At 38.7% G+C, this 25,550-nt stretch overlaps 1 protein-coding gene and 1 long non-coding RNA gene across 2 annotated transcripts in view; one reads left to right on the forward strand and one right to left on the reverse strand.

The window, feature by feature from the left end:
* Positions 1-20,792, reverse strand: part of LOC124263494 — a 32,967-nt gene extending 12,175 nt beyond the window's left edge. The window contains exons 1-13 of the mRNA XM_046698153.1: positions 20,271-20,792; positions 19,644-19,710; positions 14,017-14,165; positions 10,357-10,487; positions 9,485-9,620; positions 7,628-7,696; positions 6,668-6,771; positions 5,938-6,019; positions 4,812-4,979; positions 4,244-4,330; positions 3,266-3,360; positions 2,000-2,107; positions 211-271 (exon numbers count right to left, since the gene is read on the reverse strand). Of these exons, the coding sequence (XP_046554109.1) occupies positions 211-271; positions 2,000-2,107; positions 3,266-3,360; positions 4,244-4,330; positions 4,812-4,979; positions 5,938-6,019; positions 6,668-6,771; positions 7,628-7,696; positions 9,485-9,620; positions 10,357-10,487; positions 14,017-14,165; positions 19,644-19,710 (1,257 nt within the window). The 5' untranslated portion in view covers positions 20,271-20,792. The remainder of the gene's footprint in view (positions 1-210; positions 272-1,999; positions 2,108-3,265; positions 3,361-4,243; positions 4,331-4,811; positions 4,980-5,937; positions 6,020-6,667; positions 6,772-7,627; positions 7,697-9,484; positions 9,621-10,356; positions 10,488-14,016; positions 14,166-19,643; positions 19,711-20,270) is intronic.
* LOC124263511 lies at positions 35-24,262 on the forward strand. Its single transcript, XR_006894862.1, has 4 exons — positions 35-45; positions 4,544-4,621; positions 18,081-18,084; positions 24,252-24,262. It is a non-coding gene; the product is annotated as an uncharacterized LOC124263511 (long non-coding RNA).
* Positions 24,263-25,550: the final 1,288 nt, after the last annotated feature.

Consider the following 25,550-nt stretch of genomic DNA (forward strand, 5'->3'; position numbering starts at 1 on the left):
AGAGTAACAGCTCTAAAAATAACACAGTAAACCAATTAACATCGAGTCAACAGCGTAACACTCACAGAAACACAATAATACAGTCACATTCACAGGACAACAACAGCACACATCAACACAGGGACACTTGAAATAACGTTCACAGAGACACAGTGAGATTGTGAAATAAGCGTATTCACAATAACGCTTACAGAAACACATGGCCCGTACCTGTAAATGGTGACCAGGGACAGTTTCGTGAAGAGACAACGCCTTCATGTCGATGGTAGCACTGAAGATGGGACAAAAATAGGAGATGGTATCTAAACAATTATCATCTTACCACTCATTAATATAAAAACACAAAAAGACAAAACACAGTCTCAGATAAAATAATTCAAAGACATGGGGTCAGCATGAAATGTACCCTTCCACAGCACACCCAAGGCAGAAATCACTTAAGTGTCAATTGCATGTGAATACCCCAATTATTGATCATTTCATGGAGTCGTCCGCGCAAAACAACGGAGCTGAGCTGTAACTGACTCTAAGCTAACGCTTAATCTCTAAAATATATTATTTTGATGAAAACACAAAAGCATAATTGATATTGATGAGCGGCAGTGAAGTCTGATGTGATAGGAAAATCTAGACTTGCTTCATTTAGAGATTTTCTGGTAGAAAATGATACTATGGGAGAGAGACTATAACTGACCCTAACGTTGGTTACAACCTATACCTGAGTACATTTGTTCCTGAAAACCTACATAATTTTACCAATAACAGTCATGAGGTATTCTCAGCGTGTTCCTCTATTTCGGGAGAATCTGTACATTAGGAAACAGGTGAACACTAGTATATCAATCAGTTGTTATACAGAAGATCAGCATCATTACTGTGTTACAAATGTAGAGATAGGCCATATGTAGACGACACTAAATCTAAATGAAGGAACATTAAGTGTGCAGTTGTCCAACATCACGGACTACAGACGCTTTTTCCAAGAACAGGTGCCTATACTACAATGCATATCTTTTATCATATTTCACAGAATGTCCGCGATAAGCCCCAGTATGAACCCGGAATATCCAAGGGAGTTAATGAGCGTGCCAGATGAGAAAGTTATTTGGGTACCGTTATTGGTAAAATCATCTCAATGACACAAACAGTAATGCACAGGTAAGAAGTAATGTGTGCTGGCGGAAATAGGCGTAAAGACAGAAGGCTATTTGCTACTCCGTTTTAAGTCGACAAAAAATGAAATTGATTTTTTTCTGAACTATTGTCATCATTATTCTTCAGCATGATTCGCCGAAGATTATCTGACAGAAAACCCTTGCGAATGATTAACATGCTCGATGCAGGAATGTCTCAAATAACTGTTAGTCGTCAGCTCCGTTGGCACCACGTGCTTATTAGCAGCTGGACAAACATCGTGTGAAATCAGGACGTAAGAATAAGGGCCTGATCCGATCACTGCTCTGACGGCAACACTTTCTCACGAACACTTTCTCAAATAAGCATTTTCGCTGGACTTTTCTTGAACCGGACCCTTGATACACAGAGGAAGAGACTCGTCCTGAAGACAAGGAGGAAGAAACTCGTCCTTTAAGACAAAGAGGAAGAACCGCGTCCTGAACACAAGGAAGAAGATCGTCCCTGAAGACATAGATGGAGAAAGTCGTCCTGGAGACACGGAGAGAGATCGTCCCTGAAAACACAGAGGAAGAGACTCGTCCTAAAGACAAAACGGAAGATCGTCCCTGAATACGAAGACGTGGAGGAAGATCACCAGCCGGGCTAGAGCAGGTTCTTGTTGTGTGTCACAGAGGGGCGTATTCGGGTCCAGCGGCACAAAAACCAAACAACAACAACTGCAAACGAACCCTGGAACATTCGTCTCACATTGTCCTTAAGCGGATGGTCATGACTCACACCTGCAAGCTGGACGTGGCACAGTGCATGATAATATGACGGGTGACGCTAAACGGGACGGGTGGTTTGGGGCCAGTTTACTTACATCTCATTTGGATGGAAGAGATTCAGGTAGAAGATACCAGGACGAGCTCCATCCGCTGTCCCCGCCAGATATTCTCCTCCTACCCCATCATACGGCATCGGCACTATTCTGAAACAGCAGAGTAGATGTACAAGTGTCCTTATGTAGTACGTTATGTTGACTTAATACGTATTGAAGTTTTTTCATAAATTGTATTTTTACGTGAACTATATGATTTCATGCAATATTATCAATATTTCAGCAATATCATGTCGAGGGGACGTTTATATATTATACCCATCTGGATTATCAATCACCGACCTTTGGCGTGACAGATTTATGCTATCTTTTCGAAACTCGACTTATATATATTTGTATTACATACTTGTGTTTGATGGTAGTTTGATTTCAGGAATTATATATTAAACTAAACGCCAAAAGAAAGTGTCCCATGACGAAAATATAACCAATTGCATTGAATGCAAAGTCATATGTATTGGAAGGATGGATGGCTTCCACAGTATTTAAAACTGTTTACACAAGTAAACAAAGCAAACTTATTTAATTTACAGAGAAAGGATTCACATGGGTTCAAATTTCAGTTTCACAATTTAAATCATAGAGTTTGAAATTCTTTATCGAGTTCAATGTACACTCCAGGCTGCTCTTGTGGTCAGTATCCTATGTGTCCTCGAGGGTTAATGCACCCACAAAACACAACGTCTCACTGACGCTGTGAGACGTCTGATGACGCCATTGGGAATGTTCTGCCATTCCTGTGATAAAGGTCTTCATGAGGGGTCGTGACCTTTGGTCTGCCAGTTCTCGGTCTATCCAAGGTCGTGCCTAGTTGTTGAAAACGTTCCATTGATCTGTTGATGGTTTTACGGTGGCATCAAAACGTCCTTGTAACGTGGGCGTGAGACGCGCCCATGTTGGTCATGTTTATTGTTCTTTCTCTCTGTTCGCGGCTTAGCCTGGGCATTTAAAATGTGTTTTCCTGTCATCTAAGCTCTATAGGGTTGCATTCACAATGACTTGGTTCTCAATGGGAATTTTGTGCGTTTTGATATGGAAAAGTATGTATTTCTGTTTTATTCCCAAAGTGCACGAAATTCTCAATTGTTGGCAAGTTTTATTTGACCTACATTTGGGATGCTTTTAAGTGCATAGAAAACATTCAGTTTCGTTTGTGGAATCACTTCCCCCGAAACATAATTTCAAAATTTTGATGGGACACTTTCTTTTGGCATTTAGTTTAGGTATTGTTTCAATGCTTAATTGTACCTTAAAGGCAAATTTGGGATGTCTTTGAACAGTCGTGGTAGCTTTGGATATATCTCATTGTAGATAATATCGTTGTACTTCTGTAGAAGTGTTTTCTGAAAAAAGATACATAATTTTTAAAAATTAAAATAGAAGACTGGATTCAATCGCCATCTTAAACTTGGATATTGCACTCTCTCGACCCGTGAAGATATGGGTGAGATCGGGTGGTCAGACTTGATTATTTACAGACCGTCGTAATTTAGCTGGAACATTGTTGACTGTGGCATTAAACATCAAACAAACAAGACTTGATTCTCCCCTTGATAGAAACCGGATTGAGATATAGAACCTTCCCCTTTATATTAACCCTAAAATTATGTACCCGCTTTGTTCGTAGACACCGGATTCTGCACCCACTAAGCCCCGCTTTATTCGTGGACACAATAATCCATACCTAGTAAGAACCCGCTTAATTCGTTGACACATGATTCTGTACCTGGTAAGTACCCACTTTATTCTCGGAGACGGGGCTCTGTACCTACTAAGCACTCGATTTATTCGTAGAGACACAGAAACCTGTACCTAGTGAGATCTTGCTTTAGTCGTGGAGACGGGATTCTATACCTGCTAAGACCCCGCTTTATTCGTAGATAACGGATTCTCCTCTCATTTAGCTCCCGCTTTATCCATGGACACGGGAATCTATACCTAGTAAGTTCCCGCTTTATTCATGGAAACGGGATTCTACACCTGCTAAGACCCCGCTTTATTCGTGGACACCGGATACTGTAGACACGAAGCACCCGCCTTATTCGTGGACACAGGAATCTACTTATTCATGAAGACGGCATTCTGCACCTACTAAACTCTGTCTTTGTTTTTTGAAACAGGTTTCTGTAGATGTTAAACCCTCACTTTACACCAAGCCATGGGCCACTATGTGTACTCCCATCCCGCCTCCTTCCCTGGCGGACAAGGGATGGCCTACATACTTACCCCAGACGTCACGTGGAAACGGGGATCACTGCGGACCTCATTGAAGAAATCAGAAATAGTTCCATTGAAGTTCATTCTGTCCATTGTCTAGAAAGATTCAACACATTTTATCAAAACATGTGTAACATGATTTACCTAAAACGTACCCTAACACCGTTATCAAGCAAATGATCCGTTATCAAGCAAATGAACTTCTTTATTGCAGTGGATGCGACGTTTCGGTGTAGACCCTAACACCTTATTTGGTGTCATTTGCTTGATAACGGTGTTAGGATCTACACCGAAACGTCGCATCCAAAGCAATAAAGAACTTGTCTACCCATAAAACGTGTTCCTCTTTATCATACCAGCTTCTAAACGCCACTAAAGGAAATTGAAGTAGCACTTTAAATCACTTCAATCATGACAACAACTACAGATCACATGCAATCTCATTAGTATAAATTTTAACATTTTTGGTATCATGCAATCTCATTAGTATAAATTTCAACTTTTTTGGTATCATGACCGAAAACGAGTAACACCATAACCACGACAGCATGGCAGCCGTGCATGCTTGGAGACGTACTTGCTCCATCTTTCTCCGTATCCTGGCCACCTCGCTCAGGCCCAACCCGTGAACATATTCCGGCGTGATGTCCAGCGACAAGTGCCACCGTAGACATGCCCTGTAGTTCTCCAGCCCATGGTCCCACTGACCAATACCCCAGGATGACCGGGCGTGGGGCAGGTATTCCTGGAACACGACACAGAAACAGTGAAGGAAAACGTCAATGTTGTTTTCACCGGCAAAAAACGTTTTAGTCTAAAGCGTCTTTTCGTTGAGCGGTTCGATTCCGGTTGCGTCATGTCATAGGATGTAAAAGGTGCCTGGGACTTGGCATACTATAAGGGATAAAACAAGAACCGGTCGGCTCGGGTCCGTGTACAGTCTCCGAGTTGGGTATCAAATGACTGTTTAACAGCGTATACTATCTTAAAGGGCTCGCGCTATAACAGAGGAATATATCTGGACAAGTAAAACAAACACGCACACACACATCCATACAGAAATGCAATGCATGCACACATTCACACACACGCACGCACATACGCACACGCATCGCTATATGTGTTCAGTAATCATGAACATGTAATGAAATCCCGATGTAACATGAACATATATAACCATCACACTAACGGGGAGGTGTGGAAACCTAGTGGATAAAGCGTTTGCTCGGCACGGCAAAGACCAGGGTTCGATTCCACACATGGGTACAATGTGTGAAGCCCATTTGTGGTGTCCCTCGCCGTGATATTGCTGAAATTTTGCTAAAAGCGGCGTAAGACTATATTCACTCACTCTTTACTATTATTGCTTGAAGGTCACAGCAGTAATAAAACACATGTTCATTTTCAGTGGACGAGCAGAGGTTAACAATGCAAGAATATTAATAATAGTGAGTAATACAGATGTCCAGCGTTGTAGTGTTACATGTATAAAGTAAGAAAAACTTACAATTATTTATTGATGATGCGCAAGAAGAAACTATAATAATTTGGAACGCAATACAGTACCCTTCAAAAATAAATTATCAACGATTAGGAAACGGGGAATGCTAAAACTGACACCAATGCAATAACTTCATTATACTTGTATGGTGCTGTAAAACTGCCGATTTATAAATAATTATTACATTTATGTACTACATTACATTTATGATATAGTTCTTCAGTGTTCGGAATGCCTCTATGACGTCATTGACCAATTGTTTTCCCTTGTCTCTGATCTCATCTCTGAAATGGAACATTTGGCGAATTAATTCACTCCTGAAGAGATTCAAATTCATAATTATATTCATTATATTGTACATCCGAGAAGAAAGTTGATAATATGCTCTGATCAATATTCACTGGAAATATGAAATATAAATGCTAATGTAATGAATAATCAACAGCAAGAACTATCTGCTGGACACGAAGATTCACAATGGTATAAAAGCGACAACATCCTTTCCATATTCATGAGATATTTCTGATAAAAAAGAGTCAATTGTGCGGTCAGGCTATATCATGAGCTTGTGTTAATGATTCACTTTCAAACTGTGGTGTTCGCGAAAAGGTGAGCTTATCCTGAAACAGCTGGCTCTTAGCAAAAAGGTCATGGTATCCTGAAACATCTGCTCTTAGCAAAAAGGTCATGGTATCCTGACCCATCGGTGGCACCAGTCACAAACACATGCAAAGACAAGTCAAGTATCCACCTTAAAAACACAGCAGATGGCAAAATTAGTTACATCAGACATAATTTGTGTCACTGATCCGTCAAAATTGGGAAGGATCTAGATATCTACCATACATTCTGTGACGAACGATGGCATCTGCACTGTTTATTCACAATGCATTCCTTTTAACGATCATTATTGAAGGTTTGTTAGGAACTACCTTTTAACCTCCGTTACACTTGACATGTCGAGGAATGGACTGTAGAAGGCTGATTGTGTCACGTCATCAACGAGCAACTTCTCTATCTGGCCAGGAACCGGATCCTGTTGAAAGAAGATGATGAGTAAATACCAGATTGACACCGCTGCCTTTGGAAAATAGATATTGATGAACACATTGCATGAAAACGGTATTCAACCTATTTGAAATGAAATATAAAAAAATATAAAATATAAAATATTTGACTGACCTAAATTGGCGGGAAAGTATTGAAAGTTAATTAATTAAGTTCCTGCACATGGTGCTGTTATATGTTTAATTATAACATCACGGTGGGGATTTTACATGTAACAGGGGGGCCTCATATGTCGCAGAAATGTCAGGACTCGAACCTAGGACTCGGCGTAAAGAAAGAACTCACAATCACAAAGCTACCCTATTGCACCTTGTTCTGATACACATGGAAATAGGTTGCACTTTACACTGGAACACACGAAAACCTTCTATCATAAGATGAACATCTCATACCAATGAGCTATCCGCTACCTACTAATGTACTACTTACTGGTGGCCTCTCTACAGAATAACACTGTATGCCTGAATGTCTTAATCAGTCTGACACAAGGTTTTACTAGCCGCAGAGAAGCCTCGTTAATACGGAAAGTGTATAGGTAATGCAGAAATCCGGAATCAACAGATTCGTTTGATTTCCTCTACTTTAACCACGATATACTTCCTAAATGATTTTTCAAGAATCTTACATATTGACCTAAAGTTGCATGAGTCTTGTTAAATGCACATCGAGAATGGCAAGTGAATTCCTAGCTCAGAATGAACTGCAAGAATTGTAGCCGATATCATTATGCTTCACTTTGATTCATTAATAAGGAACCTCGCTCTATTTGAGTTGGATTAACGGTGTTGTCTCTGTAAATGCTGTTGTGTTGTGTGACCACCTACCACGGAAACTCTGTGTAGAGTGTGCTGTTGGCGTACTGCCTCACCAAACAGATATCTAAATTCTGCAAGCTGAAAGTAAACAAAACATGTTACAACTTACGTAGCAAGTTAATGCTTGTGACAAGTCCAATTTCGGCACCCTGAAACTTTTTGTTGTTTAACTCACAGGGCAAGCAAGACCAATTCCAATTCGGGTCTTTGAAACTATTGCATGTACTGTGGTGTTAGTGTTTATCTTGCTAATACTGATGCGACACTGCTTGTCACTGCCAGATCGGTTTGTTGTTAAACGCCGCACTCAGCAATATTCCAGCTTTTTGTCGTCGGTCTGTAAAATAATCGAATCTGGACCAGACTATCCAGTGATCAACAGCATGAGCATCGATCTACACAATTAGGATACGGTGAAACGTGTCAACCAAGTCAGCTAGCCTGACCACCCGATCCCGTTAGTCGCCACTTACGACAAGCATGGGTTGCTAAAGACCAATTCTAACCCGGATCTTCTCGGGTTGATGCGACACTGCCAGATTTCGAGGACTGGTGCAGCAGTGTATATATCGAAGATGCATCGTTTTGGAAGATTGCAAACGGTTGTGATAATGCTGGACACTTCATACGGTCGTGACCAAGGCGATGATGCTTACAATAGCGCCCAAAGGCATGGGAATGGTTGGTCTCAATAAGAAAGGCTAGATGCACTTCAAGCTGATTACCTTTGAAAATCGTTTGTTCCATTCTTTTGACCATGTCATATGACAATAAATATCATCATTGTCTTTCAAAATGAATTTGAATAAAAAACTCATTTACATTCAGTAAATATGGATTATCTGTCACTCGTGGGATAATGTCCTTAGAAAAGGCATCTTAACATTAAATCACTCGGGAGGAATAGCACTGCTGGGATCTCCTGAACAATGTGTTAGCCATGTCTGTGCTGAGACCGTGCAGGACATGATTTAAAGTCAACACCCACGTAACGTTTGAATAAACGGATCGTCTCACACGTCCCTTATCCCATTTGCGACGTGTAATCTAATATTCAAACTTTCAAGACCTCGCGTAAACACAGGTTTGAAGAGAATAATGACGAACAGGGCCGCTAAGCAGATGATGCTCTCACTGTACTTGTCGACACAAAGTGACCCGAAATGCTTTCTGATCAATTTCTCATCCTCTTGAGGGAAATGTGTTATAGACACGGGGACATCCGTAATCAGGGGGCTTAGTTACATCAGGAATATCTTTTCGTGATGTGTGTATAAGGCGGGCACGTTTTCGTCCGTGTGGGATTAACATTTGTTACAACAGCCCTAGTATGCGTCAGCGGATTGAGCAAATAACAAGAGCAGATTCAGTCAAACACGATTGTGTCGAAGTTGAAAGCACTTATGTACTTCGAGTTATCAGAAGTTCGATTTATGAGACAAATGATTCAATAGGCTATGTGAAGGGACTAAGTTTTTACTTCGAGACAACTTTAAATTCGACTCATTAAAGTTCGACACAATGGTGTTTTAGTTATGTTTGTTCGTTGTTTAAGGCCACAGACAGCAAATGACGGCACCTGAAAATCATCGACATTGGGCGTTGATCACAACAACTCTATTACTTCAAAGACGTATATTCTGTTAATGGATACATTTCGCCACAGAGGGTGAATCGTACACAAAATGTAAATATACTGAGGGAAAAAAATAAGGGATCACATGAAAGCACAAGTGTTCCCTTGATTTTTTCCAGGTTTCTTCACAGCTATGCGATACAAAGCTTGTGAAGAAATTTGGAAAAAATAAAGGAACACTTGTCCTTTCATGTGATCCCTTATTTTGGTCCCTAGAGTATATGACTTACTTGCTTTGGTAGCTTATGGAGGCGTCGAAGGTAGTTTTCGTAGTCATGGTCTGTTTTGAACGGCAGAGTCTCAAAGAAGTGAGCAGGGTTGGTCTGCAGTCCTTCCAGGAAGTTGATAGGATTCAGCGTCTCGTATCTGGAGAATGACCAAGATGAAAGCCACGTGAATTCATTGTTCCAGGATTAACGTTTCGTGTTTATGGCAAATGAAAAATATTGAGGCTGTTATATTCGGAGCTATATATGTACAGCTATTTCATTCAGGTCTTTCTGTGTCCTGCTAGACAAACGTTTAGTCACTGAATACATCGAATTTTGATTATGACAGATAAACCCATTTAATTTTAAAAGGAGCCCCACGGAGACCAGGGATTCCTGAACCTGGGGAAATCTTGCTTCAGTTATGGCTTTATCATCGTAGGGAGGGCAAGGCTCTAAGAAAAATAATATAGTTCAGGGTCTGTGAGATAGACGAATGTCCTGCTTGCATTATGGAATTATGAAATATTTTGTGTTTGACCATATTCAGGGTTTTACGAGACTCGTAAATGTGCGTCCAGTACCCACAAATGTAGAGTATGGACGCAGACAAGTAATTCACAATAGTATTCATTGTACCCACGAATCTATGACTTTGCTAAGTGTTTTTGTTGTTGTTTCTTTTCAGAAACAATCATTTAATTATTTCATCTATTAGTCCACATGATCAATGATTCATTCCAGGCTCTGAAGAAATTATCGAAACGTTCTCCACACTGTTACTTCTCAGGACCATCATATTGTCCGTAGGGACCTTTAAAACTAATATTTTTTGTGAGTCAAGGTAAAACCCTGTCATATGTAATATGAATCGTAGATACGTAGCTCCTCACAATCTCCACGTGAACCCGTCAAGATACGTCTCAAGATGGTCACTGAGGATCTGGTAGTCTGACTTGTCTGCCGTGTCGAGATCGTTGAAGTCGACATCCATGAGGCGCTCCAAAAAACCTTCTACAACAATCTGCAGGAGCGAGAAACAGTTTTCAGTTGGGACTGAACGAATGACCTTAAAATATTTTTGGTAAAACCGATATATGGAATAACAGATAGCATCTACAACCCTTGAGTTGAGAAAAAACTACTTAACTTGCACGAGTTGGATTAATCTTAATTCATTAATGTATTTTGTTCTTTTGCATCTGAATGACAAAATTCTGGGTGGGTGGAAGATCGCTTTCGCAATATGGCAGTTAACGTGAATCACACATTTCAGTTTGACACAAGCCTTTAATTATATCGGGGCGGTAGGGTAGCCTTGTGGTTAAAACATCGCTCGTCACGTCGAAGATCCGGCTTCGATTCCCCACATTGGCACAATGTGTGAAGCCCATTTCTGGTTTCCCTCGCCGTGATATTGCTGGAATATTACTAAAAGCGGCGTAAAACTAAACTCACTCACTTACTCTAATTAAATCGATTTTCGCATGGGACTATATAACAAACTCTTCTCTCCTTTCGCATAGACACCTAATGCGTGCTGGAAGGTAACCAGCCATATCGTCGAAATACACTTTGAAGAAGGATCGATTGAATCTACAAGGCTTTTCACATAGGAGACAAGATCAAAACATCTAACCACATTATAGATGGTGCCTTTGTAGTAAGGCTTTTGTTCTATCGCTGTGACTCTTTCGTAGAAGCGTATTATCTCCTGGGACAAACATTGAACAAATTGATTTCATGTCAGGATTGACCGGTGGCACAGCGACACACATTACGGTAAAAGTCAAAAGCATTCATGGTTCTGTGTATTCCTATATAGCACCCTCTATTTGCTATGTCTACCCTCACCATATGAATATCCATTTATGACATAACAGCAGTCAAGCATTACTATGGGGGGTTCATCACAGCATCATTATATAACTTATATAAAATACCCTGACAATGTTTTGACAAAAAATATTTTTCATGCTATGTATCAAACAAAAGCTACATTTTCAGTTCAGCACAGGTCTGCAACATTTGAAATGCATTTTGACTATTTTGTATGCTGAAGTGATGGACTTATCATTTATCTGAGAACATGGTATTTGAATAATGGTCTGTAACTAAACATCACAAGGATAAAACATTGCCCACTGTGGAAATACAAACAGGAAAGCCCAAATCCACCAAAGAGACAAGTTTCCGAAACATAACACAAATCTGAAATCCATACATGTCTCGTTGTCCCTTCATATTGCCTAACTCCTCACACCATGCATGTTTTCGTTGCTCTACAAAATGAATGATTATTCAGTGCAAGGAATCCCACTGACACCCATTTCCCCTGTGACCATGTGCTTTAGACAAAGTCATTTAATCCTGATGGAGGTCACAGGGTCTGCTGCAATCTAATGCTAAGAACGCATTATCTTCCGCAACACGCACGTCCCCTATTGGCTGTGAGACACTGAGGAGAGGTTCACATGCGTCTTGACTATATTGTAATCAGTGGAAAGCTATTTTGTTCCATGCATACAGAGTAATCTTTTTGTAAACGGAAGACTTGATATTTCTGACCTTACAGAAAAGACTTTATGTCTTTCTTCAAGCCGAAAAGCGATTATACCAGGTGGGTGTAACTCATGAAACCATTGCTCGTAGCCAAGCCTGGAACCATATAATATTTATATATTATTTACCATATAATAAAACTAATTCACTTCAATGATAAATTTTGAAGTATTGATATATCGTACCAAGTTGTCAAGTACATAGTTTCTTTTGAAGCCAAAAGAAGTATGTATAGGTACAAGATAACCAGCGGTTGTGGACTATTTGTGGATGTTAACTGAGCTGTAATATTGACTTATATATATGTCTACAATCGTATCTTATTCTATGCGTGTGTTCCAGGAATTTTGAAGAAAACCTATTGACCCCAGTGTGGTTTACCACGTAAACATTGAAGGATGTTTGTGAAAATGTAATGAATACAGTTTTATGAAAATGTAATGAAAACAGTTTTATGAAAATGTAATGAAAACAGTTTTATGAAAATGTAATAATTACAGTTTTCTGAAAATGTAATAATTACAGTTTTATTATGAAAATGTAATAATTACAGTTTTATGAAACAGTAATTTGGTCTACACAAAAGAACACTTTTGTGGCCGAGGGAAGGATAACCATTTCTATTCAGCAAATCGTTTAAGCATAAGAGAAGATTTGCCTTAGCCTGGTTAGGATGAAAATCCACTAACATCCATGGTTTACTGGGTATATAATCTAATCGGTCAAATAATGTGATACGGTTCCAAGTATCACGAACACTGTAAAGATATGTTTCATTATTATCGCATAAACTTCAGAATAACGTCATCGACCACTTCTTGCATGTCGATAACATTTCGAATGGCTAAATGATTACTGTTAGGATAATGATATTCAATACAATATTTTCAAAATGAACACAATTACATTTAATAACTTCTGGGCCCTGGTGAATAGCGCAAAGTGTATTGACGCTCGTACTTGACGAACGAAGAATTCATAGCCAATGGGGACTATGTCAGGTCATATGCAGCATTAACACATCAGCTGTGTGTAACATGGAAACACTGCCAAGCCTTGCCTCGAGGGACACAAGTGTAAGGTCATTTGTATTCTGTTCCAAATGACTGCACTGATGAAAACGTAAATGCTTGTTTTGTTTGCTTTACCTTAAAGGATTCAAGTATCGTTTTCATCTCTTTGAAACGGAGTATGCAATTAACTGATCATTTACAAATGCAATAAATTGAGATTCGATATTGCAGATATTTATAATTTGATAAAACTGAATGAGTATTTGATCGATTTGATCGGGGCTGAGAGAGAGAGAGAGAGAGAGAGAGAGAGAGAGAGAGAGAGAGAGAGAGAGAGAGAGAGAGAGAGAGAGAGAGAGAGAGAGAGAGAGAGAGAGAGAGAGAGAGAGAGAGAGAGAGAGAGAGAGAGAGAGAGAGAGAGAGAGAGAGAGAGAGAGGTTGACTCCTCTGCCCAACATTTAACACACAACACACACGCTTTGCTTCTAAAAGGCACGTGACATCTTCTAAAATAACCTTTCTGAGAAACATAAAACCTTCAGAACTAATAGTAATTTAAGTTCCTGAAAAATATCGATTTCATAAGTTTCCAAAACGTTTTTATATAAAGGAGCCATTAAGGTCAAAAAGTAACGTCGACATTTTATGTTAGTGTTGAAGCATGGGCATAGTTTTCCTGGAACAGGTATAAGGGACTCCATGTTGCCTGTCACGATTGCCCTAGTTTCTTTGGTAGGTATTTAAGAATATTTTATTATTATTTTCAGGATCTTCAGGAAAATATAAAAGTTTCTTAGCCCCACTTCATTATATTCTGCCGCCATATAGCTGGACTATTGCTGAGTGCGGCATAAACCTAAATTCACTCACTCACTCATTATATTCAATAACTGTAGTTTCGGTAAAGTATATGCCTTTCAGAGACTAGATTGCTGCTATATGATACAGATTGTGTCAGATTGTGTGGCGTACACATACCCGCCTAGATTCGAACACGGACACATTGTAGGAGGCCAGCTTGTCGTTGTATCTTGTAATGCCAACTGAGGAAGCAAACTCCGGCGCTTGTTCCATTCTCCATTCCCAGAAGTCGCTTTCAATCAGCCGCAAACTTTCACCTGTCACAACTATAGAAACAGTAAGACAACACAGAAGCATTGTATTTGGTTAATATATGTTTGCATTATCATATTGAATTCAGGGAGATGACTGACTTCCATGTTATACATACAACATAAGAATGAGTGAGTTTAGTTTTACGCCGCAATCAGCAATATTCCAGTTATATGGCGGCGGTCTGTAAATAATCCAGTCTGGACCAGACAATCCAGTGATCAACATCATGAGCATTGATATAAACAATTGGGATACGATGACATGTGTCAACCAAGTCAGCGAGCCTGACCACCCGATCCCGTTAGTTGCCTTTTACGACAAGTATGGGTTACTGAAGATCAGTTCTAACCCAGATATTCACGGGTAAGAACACCCATGACTGTTGTGGGGATGAATAAACTAGCATTGGTTTCTTTGATATCTTCAAATCATATGCGCAAGACAGTTAATAGATCACACAAAACGAAACAAATATCTGACTATTACATTTGAACGTTAAAGTAAAATTGTTGTATACAATTAATATCAGAAGACTTAGTCATACACGTGATATCAAATGGAGGGTTTGTATCGTATCAGGTTCCATATGTTGCCGGTGTGAATGTGTAATTAGGATTCTGCCAATGTTGTTGCGCCCATCTATAAAACGGATGATTTGCATTGCGATTAGGTTACTAGTCACAGACAAAACAAAGCCATTGCAAACAATATAGTTCACCATCGCCATCTGCGAGGACCTGCCATCAAACTAAACCTTACAAACAACTGTAATTCAGTAGCGATTAGAATTATTTCACAAAAGCTGTTTGATCATGTAATGTATGACATAGCTTTTGGAGAATGTCAATATGTTTTGTATTCCTTTGAAGAGTAGTCTTTGATAAAACAGCCACGGTCTTTGAAATGCCAGCCGTCTACTGTTGGAAAGAAATTGTTTCAAAGGCAATTAATCTCAAACGTAATACACAAAAATATACATCACAAAAATCTTACGAACAAAAGCTTACCAGGATTGGAAATGTTAAACTATATAAACTAATTCTTTAATGGGAACAGTATCCTCAAGTTTGACTGAGTCTATATGAAAAGTGTCGACTTATGCTTGCCACCGTAATCGGGAGAAAAACAATATCAATCAATGCGAACTGCGAATATCATTTGGTAAATAAAAAAGAAACATATCAAACAAGCATCACACGATGGAGACAAAAATAATGTTTCTTTGTATCACGCGATGGAGACAAAAATAATGTTTCTTTGTATCACACGATGGAGACAAAAATAATGTTTCTACATATCATGAGATGGAGACAAAAATAATGTTTCTTCATATCACATGATGGAGACAAAAATAATGTTTCTTTGTATCACACGATGGAGACAAAAATAATGTTTCTTTGTATCACATGATGGAGACAAAAATAATGCTTCTTTATATTGATGGAGACAAAAATATCACACGATGGAGACAAAAAAAAATAATGTTTCTTTGTATCACATGATGGAGACAAAAATAATGTTTCTTTGTATCACACGATGGAGACAAAAAATAATGTTTCTTTGTATCACATGATGGAGACAAAATAATGTTTCTTTGTATCACACGATGGAGACAAAAATAATGTTTCTTTGTATCACACGATGGAGACAAAAAATAATGTTTCTTTGTATCACACGATGGAGACAAAAATAATGTTTCTTTGTATCACACGATGGAGACAAAAATAATGTTTCTTTGTATCACGCGATGGAGACAAAAATAATGTTTCATCACACGATCACATAATGGAGACAAAAATAATGTTCTTCTTTGTATCACACGATGGAGACAAAAATAATTTCTTTGTATCACATGATGGAGACAAAAATAATGTTTTTCTTCACACGATCACACGATGGAGACAAAAATAATAAAACAATCTTTCTTTGTATCACACGATGGACAAAAATAATGTTTCTTTGTATCACACGATGGAGATAAAAATAATGTTTCTTTGTATCACACGATGGAGACAAAAATAATGTTTCTTTGTATCACACGATGGAGATAAAAATAATGTTTCTTTGTATCACACAATGGAGACATAAATAATGTTTCTTTGTATCACACGACGGAGATAAATATAATGTGTCTTTGTATCACAAAATAATGTTTTTCTTATATGGAGACAAAAATAATGTTTCTTTGTCATCACACGATGGAGACAAAAATAATGTTTCTTCATATCACATGATGGAGACAAAAATAATGTTTCTTTGTATATCACACGATGGAGATAAAAATAATGTTTCTTTGTATCACACGATGGAGACAAAAATAATGTTTCTTTGTATCACACGATGGAGATAAAAATAATGTTTCTTTGTATCACATGATGGAGACAAAAATAATGTTTCTTTGTATCACACGATGGAGACAAAAATAATGTTTCTTTGTATCACACGATGGAGACAAAAATAATGTTTCTTTGTATCACACGATGGAGATAAAAATAATGTCTTTGTATCTTTGTATCACACGATGGGAGACAAAAATAATGTTTCTTTGTATCACACGATGTAGACAAAATAAGACGATCGAGATAAATATAACGTGTTTTTGTATCGCATGATGTAGACAAAAATAATGTTTCTTTGTATCACACGATGGTGAAAAAAATAATGTTTCTTTGTATCACGCAATGGAGATAAAAAATTATGTTTCGTTGTATCACACAATGGAGATAAAAATCGTGTTTCTTTATAAAAACTATTGTTTCTGTCAAATTAGCACTAAGTGTTGGTATGCTTTATAACAGACCCCCTACATTGTCAGCCGAACAACATTTGTTTCAAGCTACTGTTTGAGAAAGCAACATGTTCGCCTGGACCTACACATCGGTTTTCTGAAGTGCTCAATCTGTACTATGGGCAGCATATACAATATTGATGACAAGGAGCATAAAAAACACACAATGTCTATTGCTGATATACCTACATTCCACACTCTGAATGGCTTTGGAAGTGTTCATGATTCAAGAGAAAAAGGATCCTCCATACATTACATTTTTACATTATTAGTTTCCCTCAGGTAACCTTCTTTTGTTCATGTAGGCATCCTCATAATATAGTCAAAGTAGTACAATCGATTCTGCTTTCAACAGAGATTTGTTATGAAAATAAGTTTTTCAACTACTACAAATTTAATTAGAAAATTAGAAGTATATCTCAATGTCAATGTGAGGGATGGTACTAAAGGTGTTTTTCAATACGCTCATCATACAATAAAAAATATTTCTATTTTCTGAGCAATGATTAACATCACTTTACTGGGCCGATGTCAATATTGACATCAATGTGCAAACATTGAAGATTGTCCCTTAATAAATATTGTCACAGCAATGTATGTGATGCAGCTACATTTTACATGGATGTATCTCAGGAAAAGCTCTCACGATCCCAAATGGTTTAAGGATGATAAAAATATAAAGGCTTTGCAGTGCATCCAAACACAAGAAACAAAGCTTCAAGTGAAGCAGAATGAACATTTAAGGAGTTCTTGAGAACCGAATGGTATTAATATTACAGTGAAATATCAGGGACGAGTAGAGACAACCCAAGGTACCATCAACGAGTATGAGAACAACAGCCATCAGTATTGTGTCTTCATTATAAATATATGATACCCTACGATGTATCCAAGGTACAAATAATCCCACCTTGACGGATCAATATCAGTATTGATAGTGTCTATATGTACATACTGATTCAGCTTACGGTTCGTTCACTACGTAATGGTTTGTAAAGAGATCCATGTCTTCGTTTACATTGACATATAGACTTGTGTTAGGGGGAATATATAACATCGATAATATTATTCAGCCCGTTGAAATTATAAGATGTAATGTTATGCACGTATATCTATCAACAAAATTACTTACGCGGAGTCACGTAGTTTCATTTCATTGGTTCAGAGTATATAAAGGATTACAGGAAACTATTCTCGTATCAAACATGTCATCGATATCGTATCCCAAGTTCGTAGATCGATGTTCATGATGTCAATCACTGCAATGTCTGGTCCAGACTCGATTATTTACAGACATATTGCAGTCATATAGCTGGAATATTGCTGAGTCAGGCGTTGAAACAACAAGAAAACGTGAGCTCAGTTTATAAACTCGTATGCCGTCCTGAAATTAGTTCTCTGAGTGTACAGCAATTAGTCACATACCAAGAATGGCTCCATAACTGAAATTGTTTCTGGAAATCTAGAAAGAGACAGTGCGGTTTTTTGGCATATAGTATAGTACTAGATGTATACTCACAGGCAAAGGTTATTGTGATTGACTTTAAGTTAGATATGTGAATTAACAACTGATATTTTCATGATCATGGTCATGGCTCATTTTAAACGTTTCTGGTGGACACATGCTAATGAGGTCACAGTGATAGAAGGGTCAAAATGAAATTCACACAGTCAATAACGTGTATGTCCACCATGAGCACTAATGCTTGCTTGACACCTGCGCCTTATAGACTAATCAAACGTCGCAAGAAGTCTTGTGGAATGGCATTCCATATTTGTAGAAGCACCTGGCAGTATGAAGAAGCGTGACTGGGGGTGCGGTGTAAGAGGAATCTGGACTCGTCAGGGTAGAGAACATGTCTCCACTCCACTCACGTGCTCTCCACCGCAGATGTCTGCACCACTGCAGTCGCAGACGTTGGTGACGTAATGTCAAAATTTGTCGGCTGGCAGGACGTCCAGCACGTATCCCATGTGCTGCTAGATGCCAGCGAATGGTCCTTGGCGATCTCTTTTTGACAACAGGAACTGTTCGGGCTGTCAGTGTGCCTGGTTGAAATCTTTGGTGCAGATGGGTGGTTCGAATCTAACGATCGTTGTGTGACGTGGTTACGGGTAGACGGCCACTTCGAAGACGGTCTGCAACGGCGGCGTTGTGTTAATAACGTCTCCACAAGCGGCATATGGTGTTCCTGTGCATGCTAAACTCCTGTGCAACGTTGGGCTGGGGTGTTGCGCCGGTTTCAAGCATTCCAATGGCTCACCAACATTTTCAGTTAGCCTTGGCATAGAGAAATGCAAGCAGATTCTTCCAAATTTTTGTTTTTGGACTCGTCGATGTCTAAACAATGATTTGAATAACACTGATTCGAGGTTTAGAGCCACACTTTTTAAAGGGCATGTTTTATGCCTTATTTCCATGGACTTTTTTAAAGCACGAAAAACTCATGCAAAAACCCAACAACTACCGAAAGGGCCCTGTTTGGGTTTTAGATTAAGTGTATTATAAAGAATATCAAAATAAATAATAAAAATGTTCTCATTTATACACAAATGTGTTGATCACACTAACTTTTGCCTTTGAGTTTATATTATACGTTCCTTAAACCATTCTGTCGATAACAATATTTCAAGGATAATCATATATACATATTCAACAAGAACAAGACATGTTGAGATAAATGTGTAATTGTCAACCTACCACTGGCTGTAATCACTGTTGCCCATAGCACCGTCATGTACACTGCTGACAGCAGTGTCATTGTCATCTGAAACAGTGCACTGCACTTACATAACACTGAAGTGTCGGGATTACTGAATATTCCAGTAGTGGAAAATTGGACGGATGCGTAACCATGGCGACAGGTTATGGAATTGTGGAACATTTGTTAATGCTATATGCGTCGGAATTGTCAAAATTGCATTACGCAGCTATAGAAGGAGAGCTTCACGTGCAAATATTACTTTGGAAATATTAAATAAGGGTAAAGATTAGAATGTGATACTAAAATTGTGTTACTGAACGGATTTATAACAAAATTACAAAGACATTCACGAAAAGGTCAATATTTTTTCTGTTTACGATAGGAACATTGATAATGGGTTTAACAGTAGAAATATTACCAGCGTTTCGAAACGTGAATAAATTTAGACGAAACTTGGCATTCGTAAGCAGTTGCGCAAACTTCACAAGAAGAGAGCAAGTATTTACCAGAACATTCAAGTAATTGTCACTAAATGGTTGGAACAATCGTAAATATGATTAAATATCCACGCATATGACATGGTTGCATATACCTAAAATATGGCAATAAACTGAAATACATACCTTTGAGCTAGATAAATAATCCGAGATTTTTAGCCACCCTCAAGTAGATGTCCATTTCACAATTGTACAATCCCGTTTACTTAAGGACTAGTAATGACATCAACAGACACACACAGCATTGACGACCAGATTCAACACAATCTGCACAACGGTCTGGAACACACCACTGACGGAACAATTGATTTACCAATTGTTTGTCTGGCTAAACGCACACAGCGTCTTATTTCGCTAGGAAGTCTCAAGACGTCTCTGATAACTATTAAGAAGACGATCCCATCAACGCGCATCCATGCCTGTGAAAGCACCTTTCGAAGTCGGCGATTAAATGTTTATAAGCAGTGGATGTTCTTTTCAAATAATGACGTCGAGAAATCGGTGAGCTGCTTCAAGCGACTGCATGGTCGTTTGGACAAAGGCACGTTTCGACATACATGAATTATAGATTTGTCTGTCAGAAACTTCGCACCACTGATCGTTAAGGGATAGTTCATGTGTAAAGTCCCGGCCATCCTGTGCACAAGGTGTTCAGTCATCTTCTCGGTTCAAGCGCTATAGATCATTTAATGAAGAACGTACACGGGATAGCACAAGCCAGATGGCTCACTGCCACGTAGAACATACCATACATGTTTGGCCCCTGCTGATGTGTTGTCAAATGTCAGGTTCACTTACTTCCATGGCTTTGTTTTCCACAAATGGCAGTTCCGATTTTGAATGAGAGAGTCTCATTAATGATGACATGTGACTGTTAAGGAAATGGCCCATCAGTCAGGTTGCTACCTAAAAAGTTATTTCAAAAGGCAAAGAGCAAAAGGAACAGTTGGCTAATATGTGGTATTGGTGGGAAGATGGTATGTTATAATAGATTGTATTGCCTGAGATTGGAACTTCAAAAACTTTGTATATCTCTCTCTCAAGTACAATACCTACCTACCTACCTACACACAAACACATACATACATACATACATACATACATACATACATACATACATACATACATACATACATACATACATACATACATACATACATACATACATACATACATACATACATACATACACATACACACACACACACACACACACACACACACACACACATACATACATACATACATACATACATACATACATACATACATACACACAAACACACACACACACATACATACATACATACATACATACACACATACATACACACACATACATACATACATAAATAAATACATACATACATACATACATACACAAACACACACACACATACATACATACATACATAATTACATACATACACACAAACACACACACATACATACATACATAAATAATAACATACATACATACACACAGACACACACACATACATACATACAGACATACATGATGAGATGGCACCAACGTAAGCGTAAACGTCGACATGTAGTGCCATGTCATTATATTATAGGCGTCACATATCTCATTGAAGGAAGGAGTTATTTCCAGCGTGTCTTCCAAGATCTTAACCACGATCAGTACCCACTATTAAAGGATATACGAATTACAACATAGCGGGACCCACACACATGCAGCTTACATCTGAACGTGCTGCGGGATAATTGAACCGAAAAACAGCTTGGCCTAGCGCTATGCTGAGTTTAGAACGAAAGGGTTAAATGGAAGGCACCGGCAAATTGATCTGTGGTAATCCGTTTTGAAAGTGCGAAGACAGTCTGATGGATAGAAGAATGGTGTCGCAGACACAAGGTGGTAAGGTGCGATAGCGGAACACTGCTTTACACTTTCATTAAAGCCTGACAACTCATACATTGATATTATTATTTGTACAATATCGGTGACGCATTTGTCACCAAGGTTGAAGTTGAACATTCGTTAATGGTGTAGTTTTGAATGTTTGTACAGAGTGAATGGTTAAGTTTCATGTTTGGATAAGCTACGAGGCGCCATTCAATGCACCATATGACGCCCATATAGGACACACAGTTTGTCTTTTAATAGAAGTAAGAATGTACATTGCCAGTCTGTATTTTTTATCGTAATATCTTACAATGATAGTCTATGATTATTATTAACAGATGATTAATTTTATATACTCATGTTACAGCACAAAGTCTGATAACTGATACAAAGAATGCAAGCACAAATACATTGATAAGTATCCTCACTTCACAAGTAGTAAGGAAGGAGTAGAGAGCTTAAATTACTCAGAAACCTTTAAATTCTTGCATATATTTCATCCTTGTCAACAGCTTGGAGTACCAACAATTGTGGAACATCTCAAAAAGACTGGCATCAACGTGTGGGTTATTTTCGTCGTCTATGTACTATCAGGATCCAGCGTGGCGCAGTCGATGTCAGACACATTAACGCTGGAAGGTGTCTAAGCCGAAGATAGCATTAACTATTAATTAACAACAGTCGCCGCTTTGATATACCGGTGAAAGGTTTCTCCCTGGTATCGTCCTCTCAGACTCTTGATCATCTGCCGTCTCGGATTTATACAAAATAGTATGATTATCTTCAAGGATCCTTGTTTCAATGCATCGACGGACTTTCATGTATAGCGAAAAGAACTGTCTATTTTACTTTAGGTTTTGTAAAGGCCTCAACAGTTCCTGTCTGAAGGATGGAGCGAGTAAGTTCGATTGATTCGGTCTTTCGAGAAAGAGAGGATCAGTGAAACGTCTGGTCAGATGGAGTAACAGTTAGTGAGATGTTTTATCAGATGGGGTGACCGTTAGTGTGATGTTTTGGCAGATGGGGTAACAGTTAGTGAGATGTTTTGTCAAAAGGGGGTAACAGTTAGTGAGATGTTTTGTCAGATGGGGTGACCGTTAGTGAAACGTTTTGTCAGATGGAGTAACAGTTAGTGAGATATTTTGTCAGATGGGGTGACAGTTAGTGAGACGTCTGGTCAGATGGAGTAACAGTTAGTGCGATGTTTTGGCCGATGGGGTAACAGTTAGTGAGACGTTTTGTCAGATAGGGTGACAGTTAGTGAGATGTTTTGTCAGATGCAGTGACGGTTAGTGAGATGTCTTGTCAGATGGAGTAACAGTTAGTGAGATGTTTTGTCAGATGGAGTAACAGTTAGTGAGATGTTTTGTCAGATGGGGTGACAGTGAGATGTTTTGTCAGATGGAGTAACAGTTAGTGAGACGTTTTGTCAGATGGGGTGACAGTAAGTGAGATGTTTTGTCAGATGGGGTGACAGTTAATGAGACGTTTTGTCAGATGGAGTAACAGTTAGTGAAATGTTTTGTCAGATGGGGTGACCGTTAGTGTGATGTTTTGTTAGATCGGGTGACAGTTAATGAGATGTTTTGTCAGATGGGGTGACAGTAAGTGAGATGTTTTGTCAGATGCAGTGACAGTTAGTGAGATGTCTTGTCAGATGGAGTAACAGTGAGACGTTTTGTCAGATGGAGTAACAGTTAGTGAGATGTTTTGTCAGATGGAGCAACAGTTAGTGAGATGTTTTGTCAGATGGAGTGACAGTTAATAAGATGTTTTGTCAGACGGAGTGACTGTTAGTGAGATGTTTTTGTCAGATGGAGTAACAGTGAGCTGTTTTGTCAGATGGGGTGACAGTAAGCGAGATGTTTTGTCAGATGCAGTGACGGTTAGTGAGATGTTTTGTCAGATGGAGTAACAGTGAGACGTTTTGTCAGATGGAGTAACAGTTAGTGAGATGTTTTGTCAGATGGAGTAACAGTTAGTGAGATGTTTTGTCAGATAGGGTGACAGTTAGTAAGATGTTTTGTCAGATTGAGTGACAGTTAATAAGATGTTTTATCAGACGGAGTGACTGTTAGTGAGATGTTTTTGTCAGATGGAGTAACAGTGAGCTGTTTTGTCAGATGGAGTGACAGTTAGTGAGATGTTTTGTCAGATGGAGTTTCAAATCATTCTGTCAGATGGAGTATGAGTTTCATGCGTGAGAAAAAGTTGTTTTGTCCTATGGAACAGATGAGAGTGATTCAGATTACTGACTGACACGGCAAAACATGAAGAATAACAGATTCAGACGGTTTTAAATGTTACTTACCTGTATTATATTTTTCATTTCAAATAATGTATTTAGTGTTAAGCGAGGTCTGATTTCCTGTTTTGATAATAACCGACAAGGGAATGGCGGATATCAGAAACAGTTATGCCTGTCCAAGCTTTCACTCCAAGTTTTAGGAACGTTTTTTAATCTGCAATAACAACTTGGGCAGGAAAATCTGAAAAATGACGTTTACCAATTTTGTTCGATGATTAATCGGTGGTAATGAACCAATCATCAATTATGAGATTTCAACCAATTTCCAATACCTGTCGAAAATGTAGTCGCTATAGAAAATCCCAGGCACCTTAGAAAATAAACGTAAGGCAGCTTGAAAGACGCATGGGGATAGCATACCAACAATGAACACATCCAATGCATCGAAAAGAAAGCATCTTCCAAGTCAAGCATGTTCGTGCCACTGTTTCTTGTCCTGCAAGTGTCTATTCTTAACTTTGTGATGTGCACGTAATCAATAGCTCCAAGAAAGATATGCCAATTTATTTCCAATCACAGCTGTAGCATCAGACCCCAGAGGAAGACAATGGACCGTCTCTTTACCTAGTTATAAGGAGACAAGTCAAGTTAAGAAATTCATGAAATCCCCTCGGGCTCACAGACGTAGGAAAAATCGCTGGCACTAACACGAACACATTTGTATGCAAATACCCATCGATCGCAGAAACCCAAGACGAATCCTCTTCGCAAGCCTCTACGGAAAGCGACAACCTGTCATATGTACTGTCAACTCGAGGATAACAAGGCAAAGATTAAACACCTGCTATGACAAGGATATTCTTGGGGTTATAGCGAAGAAAGAGCAATTACTGGCTTTATGTCGCTAGTGAAATTTCCCTTGCTACAATTTTCTGTTCTTTCGAGATGGTGACATACAAATATGTTGTAGAAATGGCTTGCGGGAACAATAGCATACGAGATAGATCAAAGGGAATTATATACGTTAATTTGCTGCTTACGCGATGAAAATAATCGATGGTATTTTGCATACACAACATGAATTATCCAATATAAGTCAAAGGATGTGCGTCTTGAAGGATTTTGTTGACAGTTTATTTCAGCTAACCTCTCACTCACACGTAAGTTGTTTGACTCGATCAACACATTATAGCATAACTTCTTATTGAGTAAAGATAGTGGATAATGACACAGATTTAGACTTTTGCACGAAACGAGTATGGATCCCAAGAACATTTAAAGAATCATG

The sequence above is a fragment of the Haliotis rubra genome, unplaced genomic scaffold, assembly GCF_003918875.1.
Source record: "Haliotis rubra isolate DU_JTF1 unplaced genomic scaffold, ASM391887v1 Scf120, whole genome shotgun sequence".
NCBI lineage: Eukaryota > Metazoa > Mollusca > Gastropoda > Lepetellida > Haliotidae > Haliotis > Haliotis rubra.